The sequence below is a fragment of the Stigmatopora nigra genome, chromosome 10, assembly GCF_051989575.1.
Source record: "Stigmatopora nigra isolate UIUO_SnigA chromosome 10, RoL_Snig_1.1, whole genome shotgun sequence".
Classification (NCBI taxonomy): domain Eukaryota; kingdom Metazoa; phylum Chordata; class Actinopteri; order Syngnathiformes; family Syngnathidae; genus Stigmatopora; species Stigmatopora nigra.
Window position 1 is genome coordinate 1,080,181 of NC_135517.1, and position 23,715 is coordinate 1,103,895.

Genomic DNA, 23,715 nt, shown 5'->3' on the forward strand with positions numbered 1-23,715 from the left:
AATGAATGTTTTGCTAGGCGACTTGTTTACAAAAATTGCTGACATTTATTATATTCTCTGATTTTTGAACTTCCAAAATTAGCATTTTTTTGCATGGCAACGCGCTGGTAACATAACAAACAAATTTAAATTAACTTGGATTATGATGCAGACACTAAAAAATAAATTTAATACAATTTGACCTATCGAGGGTTGTTTGCTTTTGTCTTCCCTTCAAAATATTCAGAAAACGATGCACATAAATGTCTTCACAATAGGATAACGCACAAAAAGTACTATATACTCCTGTCGTATTAGCGAACAAGCTCCGCATGAAAAAATAACACTGAAAAAAATGCAAGGCTCCGCCCAGTGCTCATGGGAACATTACACAATGCTCGTATATCAGAATTTGCCTCGTACCTCAAGATAAATATAACCCAAAATGTTGACTCGTATCTCAAGATAAATATTTTTCAAAATGTTTACTCGTATCTCAAGATAAATATTTTCCAAAATGTTAACTCGTATCTCAAGATAAATATTTTCCAAAATATTAACTCATATCTCAAGACAAATATTTTCCAAAATGTTTACTCGTATCTCAAGACAAATATTTTCCAAAAGTTTTACTCTTATCTCAAGATAAATATTTTCCAAAATGTTTACTCATATCTCAAGATAAATATTTTCCAAAATGTTTACTCGTATCTCAAGATAAATATTTTCCAAAATGTTTACTCGTATCTCAAGATAAATATTTTTCAAAATGTTTACTCGTATCTCAAGGTCAATATTTTCCAAAATGTTTACTCGTATCTCAAGATCAATATTTTACAAAAGTTTTACTCGTATCTCAAGATAATAATTTTCCAAAATGTTTACTCATATCTCAAGATAAATATTTTCCAAAATGTCTCAAATTGCTCATGTCAGGACACTCGTATGTCGAGGTATTACTATAGTCTAAAATAATAAATTTGACCTTTCCGGGTCACCAAAACAAACCAAAATCCAGCCCCCTTACCGCCGCTTGAACACCTGTCGTCCATCCGAGCAATCGCATAAAAAATCTCTTCCATTTAACACCCTTTCAAATGACACTTTCTCCATTTTTATCTGGCAACCCTCCTCCATTGCAAGCCTGTAGCTAGAATGATTATTCTTTTTTTTTTCATTCTTTGCTCTCTTTTCTCAAAGACTTTGTAGAAAATGTCCGCCGCCCCGACGCTATACAGTACGCCGCCGCCTCCCCCATGTGTGCCAAAGTCAATATGTTTGTCAGATTGCCCCCCAACCACGGCAAACGCGCTCCGTAAATGATTCCCTGTTTTCCGTATAATGAACTTTCTCTCTCGTGACTGCCCGGCAGCGGCGCGCTAGCGTTTTTTTTCCCGTTTTATTGTGACTGAACGTCCGCGGAATGGAAACGGGCGCACAACCCGACTTACAATTAGAGTCGAGCTATTTCAATCCTAGTTTTTTTTTTACAAAACCCGTATTTTTCTGCCTTAACCGAGACGAATACGCCGTCACATTTGTTTAAACGAGGCGGCGGCGGCCATTACTTTTCATCAAATTGTTAAGCGGATGCTTTGTTCAAAATCGTTTACAATAATTTCCCATTTTTCCATCTCGTAATTTCTCGTCAGTGGAGATTTGGCATGTTTTTTCCGTTCAAATTTAACATCAAATCCACGGATAATTTCTATATTTTTTGTCTTAGAATAAAAACTTTGTAGTCCGTCAAAGTACATTAGCAAGTTAGCCCAAAATGCTATACTTTTCATGATGAGAACTTCTGGGACAATACTGCTGTGCTTTTTATATTTAGCTGTGGGAATATTATTTTACAGGAAACAAAAAAATAGATGGGTAATTTATTCCTTGTGTTATCTCGCGAAAGAGCATTTAATAAATCTGGATGTCACTTGCATGGCTTGCTTGGTTAAAAACTAATACATTTATGGAATAAATAATACATTTCCCTGTCTGGTGAGAATATAAATGAGCTGTTCTTTTAGTCATGAAACAACAACAAAGTAGCATAGAAATGACTTCATTCAAATAAAAATGAATGGCAGTGGGATGGGAATTGAACCTTGAGGGACACCATTTCAAAAACATCAAATTAACACTACTACTACTACTACTACTGGTGCTACTGTGTGTATATATGTGTGTGTGTATATCTATATGTGCGTGTATATATGTACATATATATATATATACACACATACATATACATAAACACATATGTACATACACATGTACACATATACATATATATATAGATACATATACACATGTACACATATATATAGATACATATATACATATATACACATTTACACATACATATACACATGTATACATATATACATATAGATACATATACACATGTACACATATATATACATATATACATATAGATACATATACACATGTACACACATACGTATAGATACATATTCACATGTACACTTACATATATACACGTAGATACATATACACATGTACACATATAGTGTTTTTGTGACTTATAGTCTGAACAATATGTTCACATATATACATATAGATACATATACACATGTACATATATACATATGGATACATATATACAAATATACATTTACACATGTACACATACATGTATACATATACACATGTACACATACATGTATACATATACACATGTACACATACATGTATACATATACACATGTACACATACATATAGATACATATACACGTGTACACATATACACATACATATATACATATAGATACATATCACATGCACATATACATATAGATACATATATACACATGTACACATACATATATACATATACACACATATATACATATAGATACATGTATACATATACACATGTACACACATACGTATAGATACATATTCACATGTACACTTACATATATACATGTAGATACATATACACATGTACACATATACACATATATAGTGTTTTTGTGACTTATAGTCTGAACAATATGTTTCATCTATTGGTTTAGCAGTGTGTGTTCTTTGTATTTTATTACTTTCGACCTGTACAGTATTTGAAGCTAATATTCTAGATCGCATTCCAAGGTTACGTCTCTGGATGGGGTTACCTTGAAACGCCACGTCTAAAAATATCTGATGGCGCTGCTAAGAAAGCGCCGTTGTATTGTCGCAACGTTATCTCCGGATGGAGGGGAAAAGGGGGTGCCGTGCCGCGTCTCATTTGAGCTGGAAGAAGCCGCAGATAAATCATCAGTGGAGTCAGGAACAAAAAGCCTTCATTTCTACGCCACGCCAAAGAACTACCCTGCTACTTTGCATTCCTACGTCTGTCGGGAAAATGGAAAGGTGTGCTTTGGCATGGAAATGCGCTCGGAATAATCACTTTACAGATTGCGCTCCTTCACTTTAGCATTTCTTTCTTTTTGTTTTGCCGTTTAGCAGCACGTCACTCTAGTTTTTGGAACCAAATTTTTGTGTGCAGCCCAATGTTTACAGGTCCGCACAATAAGCTTAAAAAAAACCTACGTTGCATGTCTCCGTTTTAACTCTAGATGGAGCTAGTTGCTTAAACTGCAGCTTATCAATTAGTAGGGGGGGGGGGGGGCAAAAACCGGACTATAGATCTATTTTTAATTCCCTTCTATCTTTGGATCATTTTGTTTGTTGTTAATTGGTTCCAAGATCTTTTTCGTAACTTGACAATTTTGTAAGTACAAGTGTACTTTATATGTAAATTCTGTAGTTCGTTCCACGTTCCTCACACAACTACCAACTAAACCCCTAAAAATTGGTCAGTGTCCCAATTTTGTATGAAAGATGTTCTACCAGGACCAAAAGGCGTCCATTTTGTAGTACATTTTAGACTGTGATGTGTGCCCTGTGTGTTTGTGTGTCTGAAAATATGTGCCACGTTGCATATATAGTATTTAATCGCTTAATAAGGGGAATTCAAAATAAAATAACGGATAAGGAAATACATTTACTTTTTGGGAGATTTCATAACTTGTATCTTTTTCGTATTTCAAGTCACTCACTTGCATATTAATTAATTTGTAACCTAAATCTTTCGTACGTGGAGGCATTCGTAAGTAGAGGTATGACTATATTTTGTGTATTTTAAAATATTTTAAAATTTGTTTCATATGTAAGGCGCACCTGATGAGAAGATGCTGTAGTAGTAGTAGTAGTAGTAGTAGTGGTAGTAGTAGTAGTATTAGTGGTAGTAGTATTAGTGTTAGTAGCAGTAGTATTAGTGGTAGTAGCAGTAGTATTAGTGGTAGTAGCGGTAGTATTAGTGGTATTAGTGGTAGTAGTATTAGTGGTAGTAGTAGTGGTAGTAGTAGTGGTAGTGGTAGTAGTAGTAGTAGTAGTAGTATTAGTGGTAGTAGTAGTAGTAGTAGTATTAGTAGTAGTAGTAGTAGTATTAGTGGTAGTAGTAGTAGTATTAGTGGTAGTAGTAGTAGTAGTAGTATTAGTGGTAGTAGTAGTAGTATTAGTGGTAGTAGTAGTAGTAGTAGTAGTAGTAGTAGTAGTAGTATTAGTGGTAGTAGTAGTAGTAGTAGTATTAGTGGTAGTAGTAGTAGTAGTAGTAGTATTAGTGGTAGTAGTAGTAGTATTAGTGGTAGTAGTATTAGTGGTAGTGGTAGTAGTATTAGTGGTAGTGGTAGGAGGAGGAGCTTATAGTGTATAGTGTTAATTATCCACGACATGTAGTTGTGGTAGGAGGAGTTGTGTTATACATCCAATAGATAGAGTTATAGTGGTAGTAGTAATAGAAGTGGTTAGGAGTTGTCATGCTTCAACTAGATGGCGCTGTACGAAGAAAAAATTCATACATTGATTAATCCCTATATAAGACACACTCCCTACTTTTGTATTTTAGTTGCACCTTATAGTGCGGAAAATTCTGTAGTCTGAGCTCCGGGTAAAAGACATTTTGACCACTTTTTTTACCATTTGCATTCCTTGGCTGTATTCTAGCCCAACTGACAGAAGCGTCGTCAGCGCTCATCGCCATGTTGTCCTGACAGATGGTACGTTGTATTTTTATACACTGTATGCTTTACTTTATTAGCCCATCTCCGTACAAGCCAACCTTAGGCGTGACATTTACGGGCTGGACTATTAGGCGTGCTTTTCATTTGCACCACTAAAAAATGTTAAGATGGAGGCTGGATGTCGGCTACCGGGTTATAAGACCTACCGCGTGTCAAATGGTGAGGTCGCATTAAAGTTTATGCCACTAAAAATGAAGATGAAAGCGCCGTCTGGGGGGTGACTTGCCGTCTGGAAAAATGCTGAGTCGCCTTTAGCTCAGATTATGGTGAGCGTGATTGGAAATCGTGTCATTTTGAGAGAATCTCTTTAAAAAGTTCAATTAAATTTATTGCATTTATTGTCATTATCAGAAACTAACGTAATAATACTATGATTTTGAATTCATTTGATTGTAATTAGGTTGTTAAAAGTTCGTATATATGTTGGAACGTACAGAATACAGTCATACCTTGACATACAAGTGTCCAAACATTCAAAAAAATTGAGATAAGAGGAAAATTTCGAGCAAATTTTTGCCCCGAGATACGAGACAAATTTTGACATAAGAGCATACAATGCGGTTGCTAGCTAGTCCTTTTCAAGCGGCGCAATGTTATTAATGATGGGGGGGAGGAGCTTATTTTAGTGTGGATGAAGGAAAACACTGCAAAATCGACGAAGTCTTGAAAGTGAAGCAAGCAGAGAAAGGAAAGACTTTTGACGCCAGTGGAACCCTTCAAAGCCAGTGGTGGATGTTTGGATAACTTTAAAAAACAAATTGGGATACCCTCAGGCTAACAGCCAGTTTCGACTCGGAAGCCGCGGAGGAATACGTTAATACCTTTGCCTCAGCACAACAAGGTTACACCCATTTTTGTGTGTGATATTAGTGAGCAAAGTTCATTTCAGTTCAATTTAAAGTTTGTTACATTTGATTGGAGATCATAACCACTAGATTTTTTTGCACGGCAACACGCTCGTAACATAAACAAATTTTGTTTTAAATTTGCTCAAAATTTTACTCGTATCTCAAGAAATTTGCTCAAAATTTTACTCGTATCTCAAGAAATTTGCTCAAAATTTTACTCCTATCTCAACATAAACATTTGCTCAAAATTTTACTCTTATCTCAAGATATTTGCTCAAAATTTTACTCCTATCTCAAGATAAACGTTTGCTAAAAAATTTACTCCTATCTCAAGATAAACATTTGCTCAAAATTTTACTCATATCTAAATTTTCTTGTATGTTGAGGTGTTACTGTACAAGTAAATTGACATACGAGCTCAGTCCCAGAACGCATTAAGCTCTTATCTCAAGGTATTACTGTAACATAATAATGGCACTGAAAGAGAAAAAAAACACTTTTTAGAGTTGCCGACATGATTTGGTTAAGACGATTGGTTTGATTTGTCACTGGGAGACAAAATCCTTGGTCTCCATGGCCACCAATTTGTTTTCCCCCCACAAATTCCCCATCAACAACCTTTGCACGTCCACTCCAAATATGAATCCTCCTCGCCCGTCCCCGGATATTTGGCGTCGCATTGATATTTTCCGAAGCGCGGGCCGATTGATGTGGATCTTTCCCACTCCGCCATTCAAAATTGGGGCCGGCTAGCAGGAAAAAAAAATGAACACAATCAAGGCAGCCTCTTACTCAGACGTTGTCAGAATCGGCCCCGAGGCGAATTGGACCCAAAACTCCGTAGCGTACGTGGGCTGGACTGCCAAGTAGGAGGCCGGGGCGGAGATTTGGAGTGGCTGGAGCGTGTTGCGGAAGGATCGGGAAGCTAAAGAGGCCAAAGCGGAACAGATTGCTAACCCTAAACCTCGTGTCCTTGGGCAAAAACAAATGGACTTAAGGGATGAGGGTGCCAGTCGCCGCATAATTAATGCCGGGCAGGATGCTGGGTCAGTCCCATCTGCTCAAATGGAGGCAGACAAATAAATAAGCAAGGCGTTTACAGTCAAAATTTCAAGGCTAGGCCACCCGTCGGGACTTGGCGAAAGTGGAATATTGGCAAAAGTGGAATAGTCGGATAAGTGGAATTGTGGTCAAAGTGTAATCGTGGAAAAAGTGTAATCGTGGAAAAAGTGGAATAGTGGCAAAAGTGGAATAGTGGCAAAAGTGGAATAGTGGCAAAAGTGGAATAGTCGGAAAAGTGGAAAAGTCGCAAAAGTGGAATAGTGGCAAAAGTGGAATAGTGGCAAAAGTGGAATAGTGGCGAAAGTGGAATAGTCGCAAAAGTGGAATTGTGGTCAAAGTGGAATAGTCGCCAAAGTGGAATAGTCGCCAAAGTGGAATAGTGACAAAAGTGGAATAGTGACCAAAGTGGAATAGTGACAAAAGTAGAATAGTGACAAAAGTGGAATAGTGACAAAAGTGGAATAGTGACAAAAGTGGAATAGTGACAAAAGTGGAATTGTGGCAATAGTGGAATAGTGGCAAAAGTGGAATAGTGGCAAAAGTGGAATAGTCACAATAGTGGAATAGTGGCAAAAGTGGAATAGTCGCAATAGTCGAATAGTCGCAATAGTCGAATAGTCATAAAAGTGGAATAGTATCAGGAGTGGAATAGTCGCAATAGTGGAATAGTCATAAAAGTGGAATAGTATCAGGAGTGGAATAGTAGCAAGAGTGGAATAATAGCAAGAGTGCAATAGCCGACTCCCGTTTTCTCCTCCATTTGTGCGCCATCATATCAAAAAATGTATGGCCGCCCACTGGCGGGCTGCGTGGCAAGCCCACTTTGAAGGAAGCCCCCCCAGAGAGCAGACCCCGAGGCCAAGGATCTTAGCACCAGGGGATGTTGGGAGTTTTTCTTGCGAGTCCAGCTGTCTCTGGAGCTTGAAATCCCTTAATTAGGAGGCCAGAGGAAGCGCTCTCGCGGGAGCAATAAATGTTCTCTTGTTCTGCACGCTCCCCGATCCTATTCGCCACGCTCCCCCCGCCCTCTTTGCGCGCGGGGGGTGAAGTGGAGGAGGAGAAACGGCACGTGGAAGAGGCGCCACGGTTCTCCGAGAGTAGCGTTTTGTGACTAATATCGTTCGCGTTATTAGTTGTGCTATGAGTGTGATTGGTCATTTGTCTCGTTCCAATTGGCTGGTCACCGATTCAGGGTTTCCCCACGCCTGGCTACAGCACCCCCGCGACCCTTGGTAAGGTCACGAGTGGCCCATTTTTAAGTAGATTTGACGAATGCGAATTTCAATGGAAATCAGACCTCTTGTTTATTAAGTTGGGTATTTTATGTATTTATTTATTGTGTACATGAAACTAATCGAATAATTCTGGTGAAATTAATATTCAATGAAATTTAGATTAGCATTTTACAGTAGATTTATTTTTTAATCTTGATTTAAGGGTTAAAATTTTGAGTTTTAAGCAGTTTCGAGGAAAAAAAATCTTGTTTTTTTTTTCTAAATAATACTTAAATACTTTTCAATGGTTGTTATCATATTTTTTATATTTCCTATTTTATCTCCAGTTTTCCTTTTCAACTTTAGCTTTTGATCTTAGCCCACAGATTACAACATAGAGTTATTTTCAAGTAGATTTGAACGGCCTTCCAAGTTGGCCTGTCAAGCTAGCATTTGTTTATCTTTGAAAGTTGCTTTGTTGACTTCCTACTTCTAGTTAACGTGCTTTTAAAATCCGACATTGGCAACAGATTTAAAGGCACAATTAAGCTTCCAAATGATCCTTTGGAGTTGAAGGTTGAAGCAACACTTCCATTGTTGCCTTTCAATTTGCCCGCCCGTGTTTTTCCGTTCAATCCTCCACCGACGCTCTGGCCAAGTTGAAGCGTCTTGTCGGGAAGCTAATGGAGTGTCCTAAGGTTAATTTACAAGCATATGACTCCCATCAATAAGCAATTAAGGGGTGCGCTAGCACGCGGGGGCGCCGCCGCATGCGCGGCTAAATCCCCAACCTGCCTTTTGATCAATTAATTGCCGTGACACGTCTGTTTAAGAGCGACTGATAGACCGAGGCGTTAACGGCACCCCCCTCGACCCTTCTCGTTAGCTAGCCGTCATTTCCGAGTGGAGGAACCGAATCGGCTCGACGGATTCAAACGCGAATCGATTGCGAATTGGGGGAGGGGTGTCGAGTTACCCGGGAGGGGGGGAAAGTGGGTTGATGGGAAGTCTGTGAATTTGAGGGGGGGGTTTGTTATTTTTTATTAGTGCGTCGGCCTGACGGTTTTGGGGTCGTGGGTTCGAGCCCAAGTGGGTTTTGCGTGTTCACCCGGGGCTTGGGTGGGTTTTCCAAGGTTAATCTGGGTTTTTTCACACATGCCAAAAACATGCATGCTTAGGGTATTTGTTTTTTAAGTGTCTTTGGTTTCTACTATGCAGAGGCAGACTTTTGCGAAAAAAAATTGTTATTAAGAATTTTGAATTGATCGTTTATTTGACACAATTGATGTGATTTATTAAGTGTGTACAAAGTGGTGAGTTTATTTATTTTTTTTTTTTTTGATTGACGATTTGGTTTCCAGTTTTAGAGATTTAAATTCGGGTGACAGGGCTGGACCATTTTAGATATAATGTTTAGATTTTTTTTAATAACTGGATTAAAAGTCCTAAATATTCTATTTGTATACAGATCTAAAACAATATTTATTTGAGCTCTTTTTAATATATTTTTTAGATTTCACAAAATTATTTTTGAACTAAAAACTGAAAAAAAATTATTAAATATGTCAATTATTGATTTAAAAAAAGGGAAAATCAGGAAATTTAATATACATCTACACTTAATTTTAATTTGATCCTAAAACAGAAAGTCGGCACTCTTGATTGACTTTCCGGGCCGCACAAAATGACGCGGCGGACCAGATTTGGCCCCCGGGCCGCCAATTTGACACCTGTTGTATGTACCAAATGTAGAATTTACAAGTTATCCGTTTGTGATGTTTTAAATCTTTTCAGCTGTATAAATGTATTTTAGACATTGACAAAAATGTTTGTCCTATTGTTTTCATTTTAGCTCCACCCAACAACATCTCGGTGGTGGCCGAAAACACGCCGGCGCCGTTTAGTCGATACCAAGCCCAGAACTTCACGCTGCTCTGCACCGCCAAGGGAGGAAAACCAGCACCGTCTGTAAGTCACTCTCAATTTCAATGACTTTATCACGGCTAGAATGGATTGGTCGCCCAGTGTTGTCAATGTTCGGGTGGAAACCGGTCACACGCTTTTTTTTCGACCTATCTTGAGGAATCGAGCGGTGAAGGCGTTGCCATGGTAACTGCCAAAATCCCACAAGGCGGGACAGTAGAAAATGTCGATTTAAAAAAATAATAATAATGTTTTAAAATACGCTTTTTCGACCGATTTTTGGGTGTTTTTTTCGCTCGTGCTAAAAATAGCGTTTGCTAAAGTTTAACGTGCTTTTTTGTTGAAAAGCTAATCAGCTAAATGTGTCGTTCGGGATTGTGAAAAGAGGTTTAATCAGCCGGTTTGAGTGAGAACACCTGTGTGTGAAGGACACCAAGGCTTCTCATGGGAGGGAAGAAAAGGTGGTGTGTGTGTGTTTGTGGGTTTTTGTGCGGGTGTGTGTGTGGGGGTTTTCAAGTGTGGAACTTGCATTGACATTTTAATCCATTAGAATTGGCCCAAATTTACCTTTGAGTCATGCATAAAGTTAAGTTGAAGATTTCCTAGATTACGTCATTTTTTAGAGAAAACTGGGTGTAAAAAGGTAAAGTTTTTCAAATTTTTTCAATTTTATTTTAATTTCTATATTTTTAAAGGAGTATTAAGAAGAAACTAAATCCTCAGCTACTTAAAAAAATGGTGGTATAGTGGTTTGTGTTTTGGCTCCACAGTTCTGGAGTCGTGAATTTGATTCCTTGATTCATTTTTAGAGAAAATCTGGTGTTAAAGGTAAAGTTTTTCAAAATTTTATTTCAATTTCTATATTTTTAAAGGGTTGCATAAAATAACAATCCTCCGCTATTTAAAAAATGGTGGTATAGTGGTTTGTGTTTTGGCTCCACAGTTCTGGAGTCGTGGGTTCGATTCCTCCATTCATTTTTAGAGAAAATCCGGTGTTAAAGATTGTTTTTTCAAAATGTTATTTTCATTTCTATATTTTTAAAAGGGTATAACAAAACTAAATCCTCGGCTACTTAAAAAAAATGGTCGGATAGTGGTTTGTGTTTTGGCTCCACAGTTCTAGAGTCGTGGGTTCGATTCCTCAATTCCGGTAAATCCGGTGTTAAAGATTGTTTTTTCAAAATTTTAATTTCTATATTTGTAAATGGTTACAAAAACTAAAATTGGTCGTCAATCCCCAAACAGCCAATCAAAAAAGGCCAAAAGGTTCTTTCAGCTTTCCTTGCCATTATCAGCATCATTAACAGCTCGCTTTCCCCCAATTGGCGACCCCTTTTCCAGGCCGAGAAGGCGCTAATGAGCGCCACTCCAACCCGAGGCCCATTAGCGTCGGCGACATCATCCTCATCATCATCATCATGACAACGCCGCTCCAAACGCCAACACGTGCCGCCTGTTTTTCATTCAAGTAGCAAGACAAACTCCCGCTAATGGCCGACAAATGTTGGATTTTGACCAATTCACTTCATTTCGTTCTTTCCTGGCAGCCAATGAGTGAACCAGAAACCTTAAAATGCCTCAAAACCAACAGGAAGTGACATATAAATGACCCAAAATCAACAGGAAGTGACCAAAACACTGGAAATTCCTCCAAAATGAGTAGAAAATGATCCAAAAATTGCCCTGCAAATACCCCAAAAATGACCTATAGAAATAAGTAATATAAAAATATAAAAAGTTATGTCCAGGCAAGGTATTTAGAGTAAAATAAATAAATAAAAATGTGCAATAGCCCCTTGAATAAAATAAGTGAAAGCTTCCCGTAATTAGAGACGAAAGGACAGGTCGCCTAGCAACAAGGGTGCCGTTTACGCACCCAAGCTCATTTGTGACAACAAACCGACGCTCATTTTGCCCGCCAGTAAACAAAATGACACGAGTTTTCTCCATGACGATATTGTGTCAAAGACGTCGCAACGTTTGCCCTTAGACACCATAACAAAAAAATTAAATTATAAAAAAAGGGCAGCTCAACTCATTACTGAACTAGAACAACAATTTATCCCAAGCGCAATACCAGCAAAATTATGAATCCCAGACTACCGTATTTTCACGACTATAAGGCGCACTTAAAAGTCTTTAATTTTCTCCTAAATAGACAGTGCGCCTTATAATACAATGCGCCTTATATATGGAAAAAAAAAACAGAAAACCAAAAACGAAAAACCACCACTGTCGGATATTAAAAAAACACAAACAATACTGTTAAATATGCAGATGCCATCTTAGTTTACAAAATCTTCCATCATATAGCTCCTCCCCCACTGCAAGATTTGATACCAAAAGATCCAAAACATCAACAATGGCTGGCTCTAGAGGTGACTGTGGTTCATACCTGGAAGTCAATAGCAATTACCGTATTTTCACCACTATTAGGCGCATTTAAGTCTTAAATCTTCTCCAAAATAGACAGTGCGCCTTATAATACAGTGCGCCTTATATATGGGAAAAATGTGTTTCATTGAGGGTGCGCCTTATAATGCGGTGCGCCTTATAGTCGTGAAAATACGGTAATAATAATATAGTTCCAATAAAACTTGTCATCAATCATCATTATTTGCTTTCTTCCCAATTTACCGCAAGAAAATGATGATAATGTACGCTTGGGGGGACCGTTTACCCACAAAAGCGCCACCTGCTATTGGCCCAAAAAGAGGAAAAATCCTCGAACCGCCGCCGTTTTAGCAGGTGCGCCTTCCGCAGTCAAATAATTATCATGCAAGACAATGCAGCAAGCCTCACTGCAGAAAAATAGCGACCAAGCGCCAGCTGCCGCCGGTTTAGCGGCGGTGGGACCACCCGCGGCGTGGCCGCCACCGCCGACCTTTGACCTTTGCGATAAAAAAGCCCGTCTCGGGTGAGTTTTAATATCGGCCGACTGTCACGTACGAGTACGATGTTTGTGATTGTTGATGACAATGGACGTGATTGACGGATGGCGACCGGTCGGGTTTCTCGATTGGACATTTCAATCATCGGGGGAGGAAAAACGGACCGCGCCGTTTATTAAAATTGCTCAGCGGCGTTTGAGGAAGACTGTTTCTTTTTTGTTGGTTTGTTTTCTGAACTGGTGTATCGTCACTAGGGTCGCCAGGGGTGCTGGAGACTGAATGGGAGGTCAGCCAATGGCAGGGCAAGAGGAGACAAAGGACAAACGTTAGCGGTCATATTCATACCGAGGGGCAATTTAGCTTAGCGTGCATGTTTTTGGGTAATTTAGCCTAGCATGCATGTTTTGGGGATGTGGGTGGAAACTGGAGTACCCCGAGAAAACCCACACAGGCCCTGGGAAAACTTGCAAACTCCCAAACTGCAAACTGCAAAATCACTTATCCACTTGTTAAAGAAAGAAAAAATGGAGGTTTAGTTTAGCATTAATTGACGATAAATATAATAAATGATTTATTAGAGGCAAAATTATGGGTCATATTCATTTTCTTGTAGTTATGATAAGTAATAAGCTGTTATGAGACTAAATTTGACATTTTCTTAAAAACTTTTTCATTAGATTGGGTAACTTTATTCATACCAACTTTTATATTTTTATTATAATTTTTTCATTAGTTTTAGAAAAAAATACTACTATACTGTATATTTTTGTATTAACAAAAAAGGAAAAACATGCTAATTTTTTCCTTTCTAGTAATAGTTTGTCAATACATTTGGGGGAAATTAGCAGTAAGATATTTGAAAATATTTGTTAAAAAAATTTAACAAATTCTCTGAAATCTCGATTTCTGTTATTATGTTCTACTTTGCACCCTCTACTGGCCATGTCCCCACATTTCCATCGTCAAAAATCCTCAAATTCACAGTACAGCTGGTCATCTTGTAACTTTCCCAATAGCATTCCAATCCCTTTTCACCTAAAAATCCTGACACAGAATAATTTAAGTCATTTTCTTGATTCGTTTTGAGAATAGTCGACTCGTTACATCACCCAAAAAAAATCCAATTTCTATTAGAATCAAGTCATTTAGTCAGTTTCTCTTTCAAAGGGTTGTTTTTAGACTCCAGGCTATTAACTGGGTATTTCACCCCACCTTGTTTTTCCGCCGTTGTCCCACCGCGGCAGGTACGAAAGCGAACGGCGCCGTTATCTCCAATTTTCTATTTTCAGCTGAGATTTAATGAGACTCGTCTGCCTTATTTTGTTGTTTTTTTTCCCGTGACAAACGATACCGCCAATGTGGGTGAAATCACGCGAGGGCTTCGTGTCACTGCGGGTAATGTAATGTTTCTATTTTTTTTTTTGACACGTATCACGGTGAGCGACATCCTCTGCCGGCGTCATAATCACTCGAGGAAAATTAATCGGTGTTTGTGCTCCCATTTGAAGACACTCGAGTCGGCGTTTTGGCGTCGTTATCAACTCTCGTCAAAACGGAGCTACGCGTTTGGGAAATGATTTTTAAACAGCTCAGAGGAATCAACACAAAGTGGGCAGGTCATTAAATGGGCTGGGAAGGCTGTCGGGGGTTTGAGAAATGCAGTAGAAAATGCTACTCGCGTAGTTTTTGCAAACATTAGCTTAGCAAACAATGGCGCTTGACTTTGAGCTTTAAAAATGGTTTGACTATTTGGAAAAATGCAGTTAAAAACGACACTGACGTATTTTTCACGAACTTAGCTGAGCAAAAAATGCTATTGTACTACGAAGTTGAAATTGAAAATTGTTTCAAAATTTGAAAACCGCAGTGAAACCACACTGATGTATTTTTCTCAAATGTTAGCTTAGCAAACATCGTTGTCTGGCAGGTTAAAATTATAAATCGTTTCAAAATTTGGAAAAATGCCGTAAAAATAACACTGATGTACTCTTAGCAGACATTAGCTTAGAAAACATTAGCTTAGCAAACATTAGCTTGGCAAACATTAGCTTGGCAAATATTAGTTTGGCAAATATTAGTTTGGCAAATATTAGCTTAGCAAATAATAGCTTGGCAAACATTAGCTTAGCAAATATTAGCTTGGCAAACACTAGCTTGGCAAACACTAGCTTGGCAAACATTAGCTTGGCAAACATTAGCTTGGCAAACATTAGCTTGGCAAACATTAGCTTGGCAAACATTAGCTTGGCAAACATTAGCTTAGCAAACATTATTTTAGCAAACATTAGCTTAGCAAACATTATCTTAGCAAACAACGCTGTTAGACTATATATGAGGTTAAAATTCAAAATCTACCCCTCGTAAAAATTGTCTGGAATATACTACTCCAGCACCCCCGGATGACAGACTGGAAAATGAAGGAACGAAATGAAGCACCCGAATAAAAACATTCGAGAGAGCCATTGAAATTTTGAGGATTCTTGTTGTCCCATTTTGTTTTGACACTGGGGTCAGCCGACTCCATTTGCCAGACAATCAAAGGCAAACGGCGGTGCACTCTTAAAGAGGAACACTTCCCCTGCTGATTCGGGTTGAAAATGCGGCAAAGAAATATCAATGACGGAAATAAACACGGCGCCAACGTTCCCAAAAGATAATCTCATCCACACGGAGTGAACTTAACACACTCGACTGGCGATGTAGTACGTACGCATTTCTATTTTGGTCTTCGACAGCCGTATTTTCAAAATGTGTGTGATCTACCCCTCGTAAATAATAGCGGGATAACGTCGACGCCCAAAAAAAATGTCTTTCACCTGCGGTACATGACTGTCAATCATCCCATTTCCCTTTCATCAATGAGTATTTAGAGACGGGTTTAAAAAGGTTTTTGTCGCTGTTCAATAACGTTTATGGGCTAAAGATGAGACTAATTAGAAAAGGATTTGTCTTGATTTTTTTCTTTAATAGTGTTTCGGTGGTTAAGTGGTTAGCCCGTTGGGCTCGCAGTTTTTTGGTCGTGGGTTTGATCTCAGGTGAGTGTTAAGAATGTTTTTGTTGCTGTTCAATAATGTTTATGGGTTAAAGATTAGACTAATTAGAAAATTATTTGTCTTAAAAAAATCAGTGTTTCAGTGGGTAAGTGGTTAGCTCGTTGGGCTCGCAGTTCGTGGGTTGTGGGTTTGATAGGGTGGGTTTTAATTTGTTTTTGTTGCTGTTTAATAATGGTTATGGACTAAAGGTGACACTAATTAGAAAAGGATGGTCTTGATTTTTTTTTTATATTGTGTTTCAATGGATAAGTGGTTAGCCTGTTGGGCTCGCAGTTTTTGGGTCCTGGGTTTGATTCCCGGTGGGTCCTCACTATGTGGAATTTCCATGGTCTCCACGGGCTGGAATCAGTGGAATCTGGGTACTCCAGTTTTTCTTCCCACATCCCAAAAACATGCATGCTAGGCTAACTATGCTAAATTCTCCCTAGCAATGAGTGCGATTGGTCATTTGTCTCGTTTCCTGCGATTGGCTGGCCATCATTTCAGGGTATCCTCTATCTGATGCCCATTTTCAACTGGGATTGGCTCCAGCACCCCGTGACCCTAGTGAGGATTAGCAGGCTAGGCTAAGTGTATGCTAAATTGTCCTTAGCTCCAAATGATTGGTTGTTTTGTCTATTTGTGCCTTGTGATTGGCTGGGCACCCCATCTAGTTGACTCCAGCACCCCCCTACGACTCTTGTGAGGATAATAATGAATGTTCTGTTTGTGTTTAAGGTCTACTTCAAGCGAGACGGCGAGCTAATCGAGGTGATTTCCTACACCCAACCGTCCGCCGGCGATCACGGCGGCGGCGGTTCCGCCGGCTTCCGGGGAGCCAGGCCCCTGATTGGCCGAGACCTGGACGAGACCAAAATGCAGCGGTCCCTGTCCCTACTGGACCCCGAGAGCCGCTCGGCCCGCCTGTACACGGAACGTCCACACGGGGGCCGCACTCTGGGCCTGCAGGCCTCGGAACCCAGCCCCGCCACCGAGGTGATCCCGGAGACGGTGGTGAGCCGGGAGTTCCCCCGCTGGGTCCACAGCACCGACCCGCTGTACTACTTCAGCCACACGCACCTCCCGCAAAGCGACGGGTCGGTGGTGGTCCAAGCCCGCCTGACGTGGACCCTCAACCCGCAGTTGGATAACGACGCCCTGTTTAGCTGCGAGGTCAAGCACCCCGCGCTCTCCATGCCCATGCAGACTGAAGTCACATTAGGTAGGATGCTTTGCTATTTCAATGGCCGCCGTGGTTGTAACATTGTGTATGATATGGTTTTACAGTGGTACCTTGAGATATGAGCTTAATGCGTTACGGGATGGAGCTCGTATGTCGATTTAATCGTAACTCAAATGAATGTTTCTCATAGAAAATGAACTAATTAATTTGTTCCAAGCCTTGTTGTTTGCTTTTTAGTTTTTATTTAATGGTTCCTGGGAAACATTTTATGAATATTCTAGCCATATTTTTGGGGTTTTGCTAGCCGACCTCAAATGCTTTTTTCATAATTTAATCACTCCAAACAGCACATTAATAATGTAGTATGAATTTTAAAAATAACATTGGAGGCTTCTAATTACATGCTAAGTAATTTCTTGCTAAGTAATTTCTTGCCTACTCATTTCTTGCTATCTCATTTCATGCTAACTAATTTCATGCTAATTCCATGCTAACTTATTTCATGCTAACTCATTTAATGTAAACCAAATTTCATGCTAACTCATTTCATGCTAACCCATTTCGTGCTAACTCACGTCATGCTAACTCCCTTCATGCTAACTCTTTTCATGCTAACTCATTTCAGGCTATCTAATTTCCTGCTTAGTCATTTCCTGCTAAGTCATGTCATGCTAAGTCATGTCATGCTAACTCATGTCATGCTAACTCATGTCATGCTAACTCATGTCATGCTAACTCATGTCGTGCTAACTCATGTCGTGCTAACTCATGTCGTGCTAACTCATGTCATGCTAACTCATGTCATGCTAACTCATGTCATGCTAACTCATTTCATGCTAACTAATTCCGTTGCGGCTAGCTACGCAGATCGGAAAAAAACGCCATTGACTGACGGCTCAATTCCCGGCAGATTGGTTTAATGTCAAATTGAATTACAAGACCATACAAAGTTCTCCAAAGCGGAACTCTCTCTCTCGGAATCCCACGTTTCAACCTCGTGTTTTATTAATGACCTCCAAACGCACGACAATAGCGGGGGTCGTCGTTCTACACGCTTTAAAAAATATCAAAAAGAATAAATTCACCGAAACGAACACGGCTCAAACTTTGGGGGGTAGTCATGTTTTCGTGTCATGCCGGAGATGACTCGTTTTTTTTCGTGTGAAAACTCCAAACAAAGATGGCTCCCGGCGATTCCAATTAACACTTCAAAAGTGAAACGTTGGCGCTCGAAACTTGCCGTCCCGTTTGGGGAGCCATTTTTTTTCCAGTCGGATCCAAAATCAATAACACGACACGAGAACCATCTTACCTGTTAATAACGTTGCTCTGCAGCCAAAACCACCGCTGGCGGCCATGTTGGCTCTTGCTGACGGCCATGTTGGGTTCTTGTTAATCCACTCCCGAGTCCGATGTTGTTTTTTAACGTGCGCCAGGAAGATTTCTTGCCAGAGTCCGATCACACTGCCATGGCGGGGCTAATTAAGACTAATTCCACCGAGTCTCAATTAGCCCGGGAGGAACGTTCTTCTCTGTTGTCGACGTTTAATCAGTCTGTAATAACAAAAAAAAATCAATTTGTGAAGTTCCTTCATGTCCATCAATCAGTGGAAACTTTTGTTTGAAGACTTAATTGAATTCTTTTAGGATAATGCGATTTAAAGCTTCTCCAATAACAACAACAAACAAACTGACAATTTAAATAATCCATAAATAAATAATCACTAAATATGAAGTCAACATGATAAATAAGTCATAGTCCACATAGATTAGTAGTCAACAGGAATAAATTTATAATGACAATAAAGGCTAAAAGTAGTGACATAATAAGTACTGTATTTTCCAGAGTATAAAAGTTTGGATTGTCTTGCCCACTCACAAAATCTGTTAAATGTATATTAACAGGTGCTTATTTTGTCTGTTGTTCCATATTTTTCATTACTTCACCATATATTGTTGTATTTAACTTAATACTCCAGTGCTAGTACTTTCATTGTGCATTCTTTAGCTCCTGCAACTTATAGTCCAGAAATACGGTAGGTACAAAACGTGACTAACGTGTTTAGCCTACAGAGTTTTAGTGTCGTACACGATTTTTAAAAATTATTCTAGATTTGGTCCTCCAAGGTGTGGTTGTGTATGGTGATGGCTCTTGGGAAGAAATTGTACTTGAGTCTGTTTGTTTTGGCTGTTATGGTCCTGTAGTTTCTGCCAGATTGAGATTGAAGCTAGCGATGTGTCTGGAGTTACGTTATTTGGTTCTAGATTGGTTGCAAAAACTGAGTTGAGTAGGGTAATGGCTCTTGGGATTAAACTGCCTTTGAGTCTGTTTGTCTTGGCTGTTATGGTCCTGTAGCTTCTGCCAGATTGAGGTTGAAGAAGTAGAAAAGATGGGATGTGTCTGGATTTATGTTAATTGGATTTAGATTAGGTGCAAAACCTTAGTAGGGTATGGTACGCCTCTTGGGAAGAAACTGTTATTGAGTCTGTTTGTCTTGGCTGTTATGGATCTCTAACACCTGCCATATTGAGGTGAAAAAGTGGAAAAGCTGGGTAGGATCTGGATTTACGTTAATTGGTTCTGTAAAAACTGAGTTGAGTATGGTGATGGCTCTCTGGAAGAAACATTGGAGTGTGTTTGTCTTGGTTGTTATGGTCCTGTAGTTCTTGCCAGTTTGTCTTTTATAGTGAAATTGTTTCTCTCTGTTTTTAGGCCTTCTTGGTCCTACCTTTCCACTGGAACTTTGCGTTATAATTCTTAGCATGTAGCGCTAGCCGTCAGCGTCCGTTCCCCTTCATAAGAAGGGTGCCGTAGCTCATCACACGCAAAACTGAGTCAGCAAGCGTCACTCCGAGCTCTGGAGACACACGAGCTGTCTTCATCAGACGGAAATGCGTGGCGCTAAATATTTGAAGAGCTGGCTCTCAGCGACACGGATGATTAAACCCATGACAAACCGCAGAGGGCTGCGGGGACGGCGGGGAAAATCTCGTGCTAAATGTCAGCGCCGCTTTTATTTTGACAAGTCCTTTGAAGTCGGTCGGCGCTGGTTTGGCGCCCTGGTGTTCGTCATCGGCCGCTTGATTTTTATTTCATGAACGGAACAGAAAGAACGAGCCGACCAATCGGGGGCTCATTTTAAAATACCAAAGACTTTTCGGTGTACTTGGGAGAAAAACCAAACACTTTTGTCATAGAAGAGCGGGTCTTTCATGTTGGGCTTGTTTGATTTTTTAATTTTTTTTAACGGAAATAGCTTTTTAATGGCTGCCGCTCGGCCATCTTGATGGAAACTAAGCGACCAAGTCAATCTTTTATACAGTCCTTCCTGTAAACGTGCTTTTATTTGAATATTTCTGAATGTCCAAGTCCCCGCTAGTAAGCCCAAAAGTTTGCTCACCCACTTTAAAGCGACATTTTTTGAACTGACTAACTAAAAATAAGAAAATTACTGTTTTAAAGGGTATAACAAGCACGCAAAAACATTTTATGAGTGTAGTATGGTGCAGAAGCTAATGTTAGCACACTTAGCTAGAGACATTCGTAAGTATAGGTATGACTACTGGGCATTTGTAAGTAGAAGTATGACTTTACTAGGCATTTGTAAGTAGTGGTAGTGCAGTAAGGGGAAAGCTAACATTAGCACACGTACTGAGAGGCATTTGTAAGTAGAGATACGACTACACTAGGTATTTGTAAGTAGAGGTATGACTGTACTAGGCATTTTTAAGTAGAGGTATGGCAGTAGTTGGCATTTATAAGTAGAGGTATGACTGTACTAGGCATTTGTAAGTAAAGATAAGACTGTAGTAGGCATTTGTAAGTAGAGTTATGACTGTACTAGGCATTTGTAAGTAAAGGTAAGACTGTAGTGGGCATTTGTAAGTAGAGGTATGACTGTACTGGGCATTTGTAAGTACAGGTATGACTATACTAGGCATTTGTAAGTAGAGGTATGACTACTAGGGATTTGTAAGTAAAGGTAAGACTGTAGTAGGCATTTTAAATAGAGGTATGACTGTACTGGGCATTTGTGAGTAGAGGTACGGCTACATTAGGCATTTGTAAGTAGGGGTACTGTAGTACTTGGCATTTATAAGTAGAGGTATGACTGTAGTTGGCATTTATAAGTAGAGGTATGACTGTACTAGGCATTTGTAAGTAAAGATAAGACTGTAGTAGGCATTTGTAAGTACAGGTATGACTACTAGGCATTTGTATGTAAAGGTAAGACTGTAGTAGGCATTTGTAAGTAGAGGTACGGCACTACTACGCATTTGTAAGTAGAGGTACGGTACTACTGGGCATTTTTGAAAGTAGAGGTACTAATCTTGTTCCAAAACCATTGAAAATATGCATGAAGTCTTCTATAATTAACAAATATTTGCCAAAGGTAGCCAATATATGCACTCGGCATGCTGCCCCAGGCTTGAAAATTAACGAGTGCTCTTTGGCGCGGTGATTCTCTCCAAATTTAATATTATCACACCAGACAAAGCCACATTCTAACAAAAGAAGCAAATGTTATGGAATTACTCTGCTGGAATATTCATGAAGGTCAGCGAGCTGGCCGTACAAAAGGGCCCTGAAAACAACGGCTGTGGCGGCGATGGCGGCCGGAACTCGGTCGTTGGGGTTGTTGCGAGTAGCGCCTCTGGGCTACGAGTTAGCCACGCTCTCCTGGAATCCATCCACCAGAGTTTGTCGACGGTTGAATATTTATGAAGATTTCTTTTTTAGTCGAGCCCGGCGAGCGACGCGAACATTGTTACGGGCCGGGCGAGTCTTATTTCCAATCTAGCTCGCGTCGCCGTTGCTTTGCCAGCCAGGGATAATCAAAGAGCAGATGCTCGGCTCCAGATGGCGTTGGCATGCGAATAGAGGCCCGCCGTGCGCTCGCGTGTGCGTGAGCGTACGCATACGCACGGCGCTATTTGTGTTAGCATTGGCCACTCGTCAATACGTCTTATCTGGTGGCTTTAGTGTGCCTGCTCAGAACCGTGAAAGGAATTACATGGCCGGATTCACCTGGATGAAGCCGCCGCCTGATCCGGCCGCCAGTCGGCCATTTTTTTTGTGTTTCGTCGCAGCGGCGGCGGGGGCTCCCGGCTAGCTTTTCTTTGACAAAGTCGCTCATCCGCTAAATGCGACAGGCTGCCCTCAACTTTTGTTGTCGGCGGTGCAGCTGGCCGCACCTGTTGATGTGGAAGCGACGCACCTGATGCTTAGCCAGATAGTTGTTCTGGTAACGTTTTATGCTAGCGTGCTAATTGATATACGCATTTTTGACATGTCTGCTTCTGATGTTTTGGTGCATATGTTTAACTGCTAGCATGTTGTACTCGCCTTTTTGAAGTTCAGCCATCGGTGTTCAGTTTGCATGTTCGTCACGTGCCTGGGGGGGTTTTATGCAGGTACTCCATGTTCCTAAAATAGACAAAACACGGCTGGTTTAATACTCTAAACCACGTGTGTCAAAGTAGCGGCCCGGGGGCCAAATTTGGCCCGCCGCATCATTTTGTGCGGCCCGGGAAAATCAATCATGAGTGGAAACTTTCTGTTTTAGGATCAAATTAAAATGAAGAGTATAGATGTATATTAAATTTCCTAATTTTCCCCCTTTTAAATCAATAACTGTCATTTTTTAATCAATTATGTAGGGTTTTTAGTTCAAAATCATTGTGTAAAATCTAAAAATATATTTTAAAAAGGCTAAAATATACATTGTTTTAGATCTATAAACAAACTGAATATTCAGGGCTTTTAATCCAGTTCTTTTAATCCATTTTTCTGTGTTTTTAGTTCAAAAATCATTTTGTCAAATCTAAAAATATATTTTAAAAAAAGCTAAAATAAACCTTGTTTTAGATTTACAAAATCTGAATATTCAGATCGTTTAATCCATTCATTTAAATATCTAAATGTATCTAAAATGGTCCGATACACACAAAATCAAGTTGACGTTAAAGCAACCCGCAAACCAACCCGAGTCCGAAACCCTTGCTCTAAACTCTAAACAACGCCCAACCTTGATAAACTGACTAACTCGCTCAATCACCCTCTGTTGTTTTGTTGCTTTTTGCCTCGAAACACATCAACTTGGGTGTTTACCGTCAAATGTAGCGACTTGTCATCGCTAACCGCCACTGTTAAAAAGTCATAACCCTTCATTGAAATCGGGTTTTGCCAATTTCCCGAATAAAGCGCCAACCGCTGTCGGAACACACATTTCTGGAGCACGATGACTCCCCAGCGGGAGTTGTTGGGCCTCGTGTCCATCTCGCCGCCTGATGCCCTAATCAAGGGTGGGTGACGTCTGACGCCAACTGTCGTTTCTGGACTCGATCCCAGAAATCTGCCATTTTTTTTAAACAGCCGTATGCTACTAGCTTTGTGGGTGACACCCTGAAAACGGACAAGCTAACAACCGTTGCCAGAAATGTCCTGTGAGACGCCATCCGTCCCCGCAGACGACATCTTTGCCTCGCCCACTCGGG

At 39.9% G+C, this 23,715-nt stretch overlaps 1 protein-coding gene and 1 long non-coding RNA gene across 3 annotated transcripts in view; one reads left to right on the plus strand and one right to left on the minus strand.

The window, feature by feature from the left end:
* Nucleotides 1-23,715, plus strand: part of LOC144203363 (immunoglobulin superfamily member 21-like) — a 164,918-nt gene that overhangs the window by 128,668 nt on the left and 12,535 nt on the right. For both annotated transcript variants that reach the window (XM_077726759.1, XM_077726758.1), the window contains 2 exons: nucleotides 10,041-10,156; nucleotides 16,773-17,256. In XM_077726759.1, the coding sequence (XP_077582885.1) occupies nucleotides 10,041-10,156; nucleotides 16,773-17,256 (600 nt within the window). The remainder of the gene's footprint in view (nucleotides 1-10,040; nucleotides 10,157-16,772; nucleotides 17,257-23,715) is intronic.
* On the minus strand, nucleotides 6,585-22,649 carry LOC144203365 (uncharacterized). The gene is made up of 3 exons (XR_013327673.1): nucleotides 22,565-22,649; nucleotides 18,530-18,771; nucleotides 6,585-6,661 (listed from the first exon to the last, which is right to left on the minus strand). It is a non-coding gene; the product is annotated as an uncharacterized LOC144203365 (long non-coding RNA).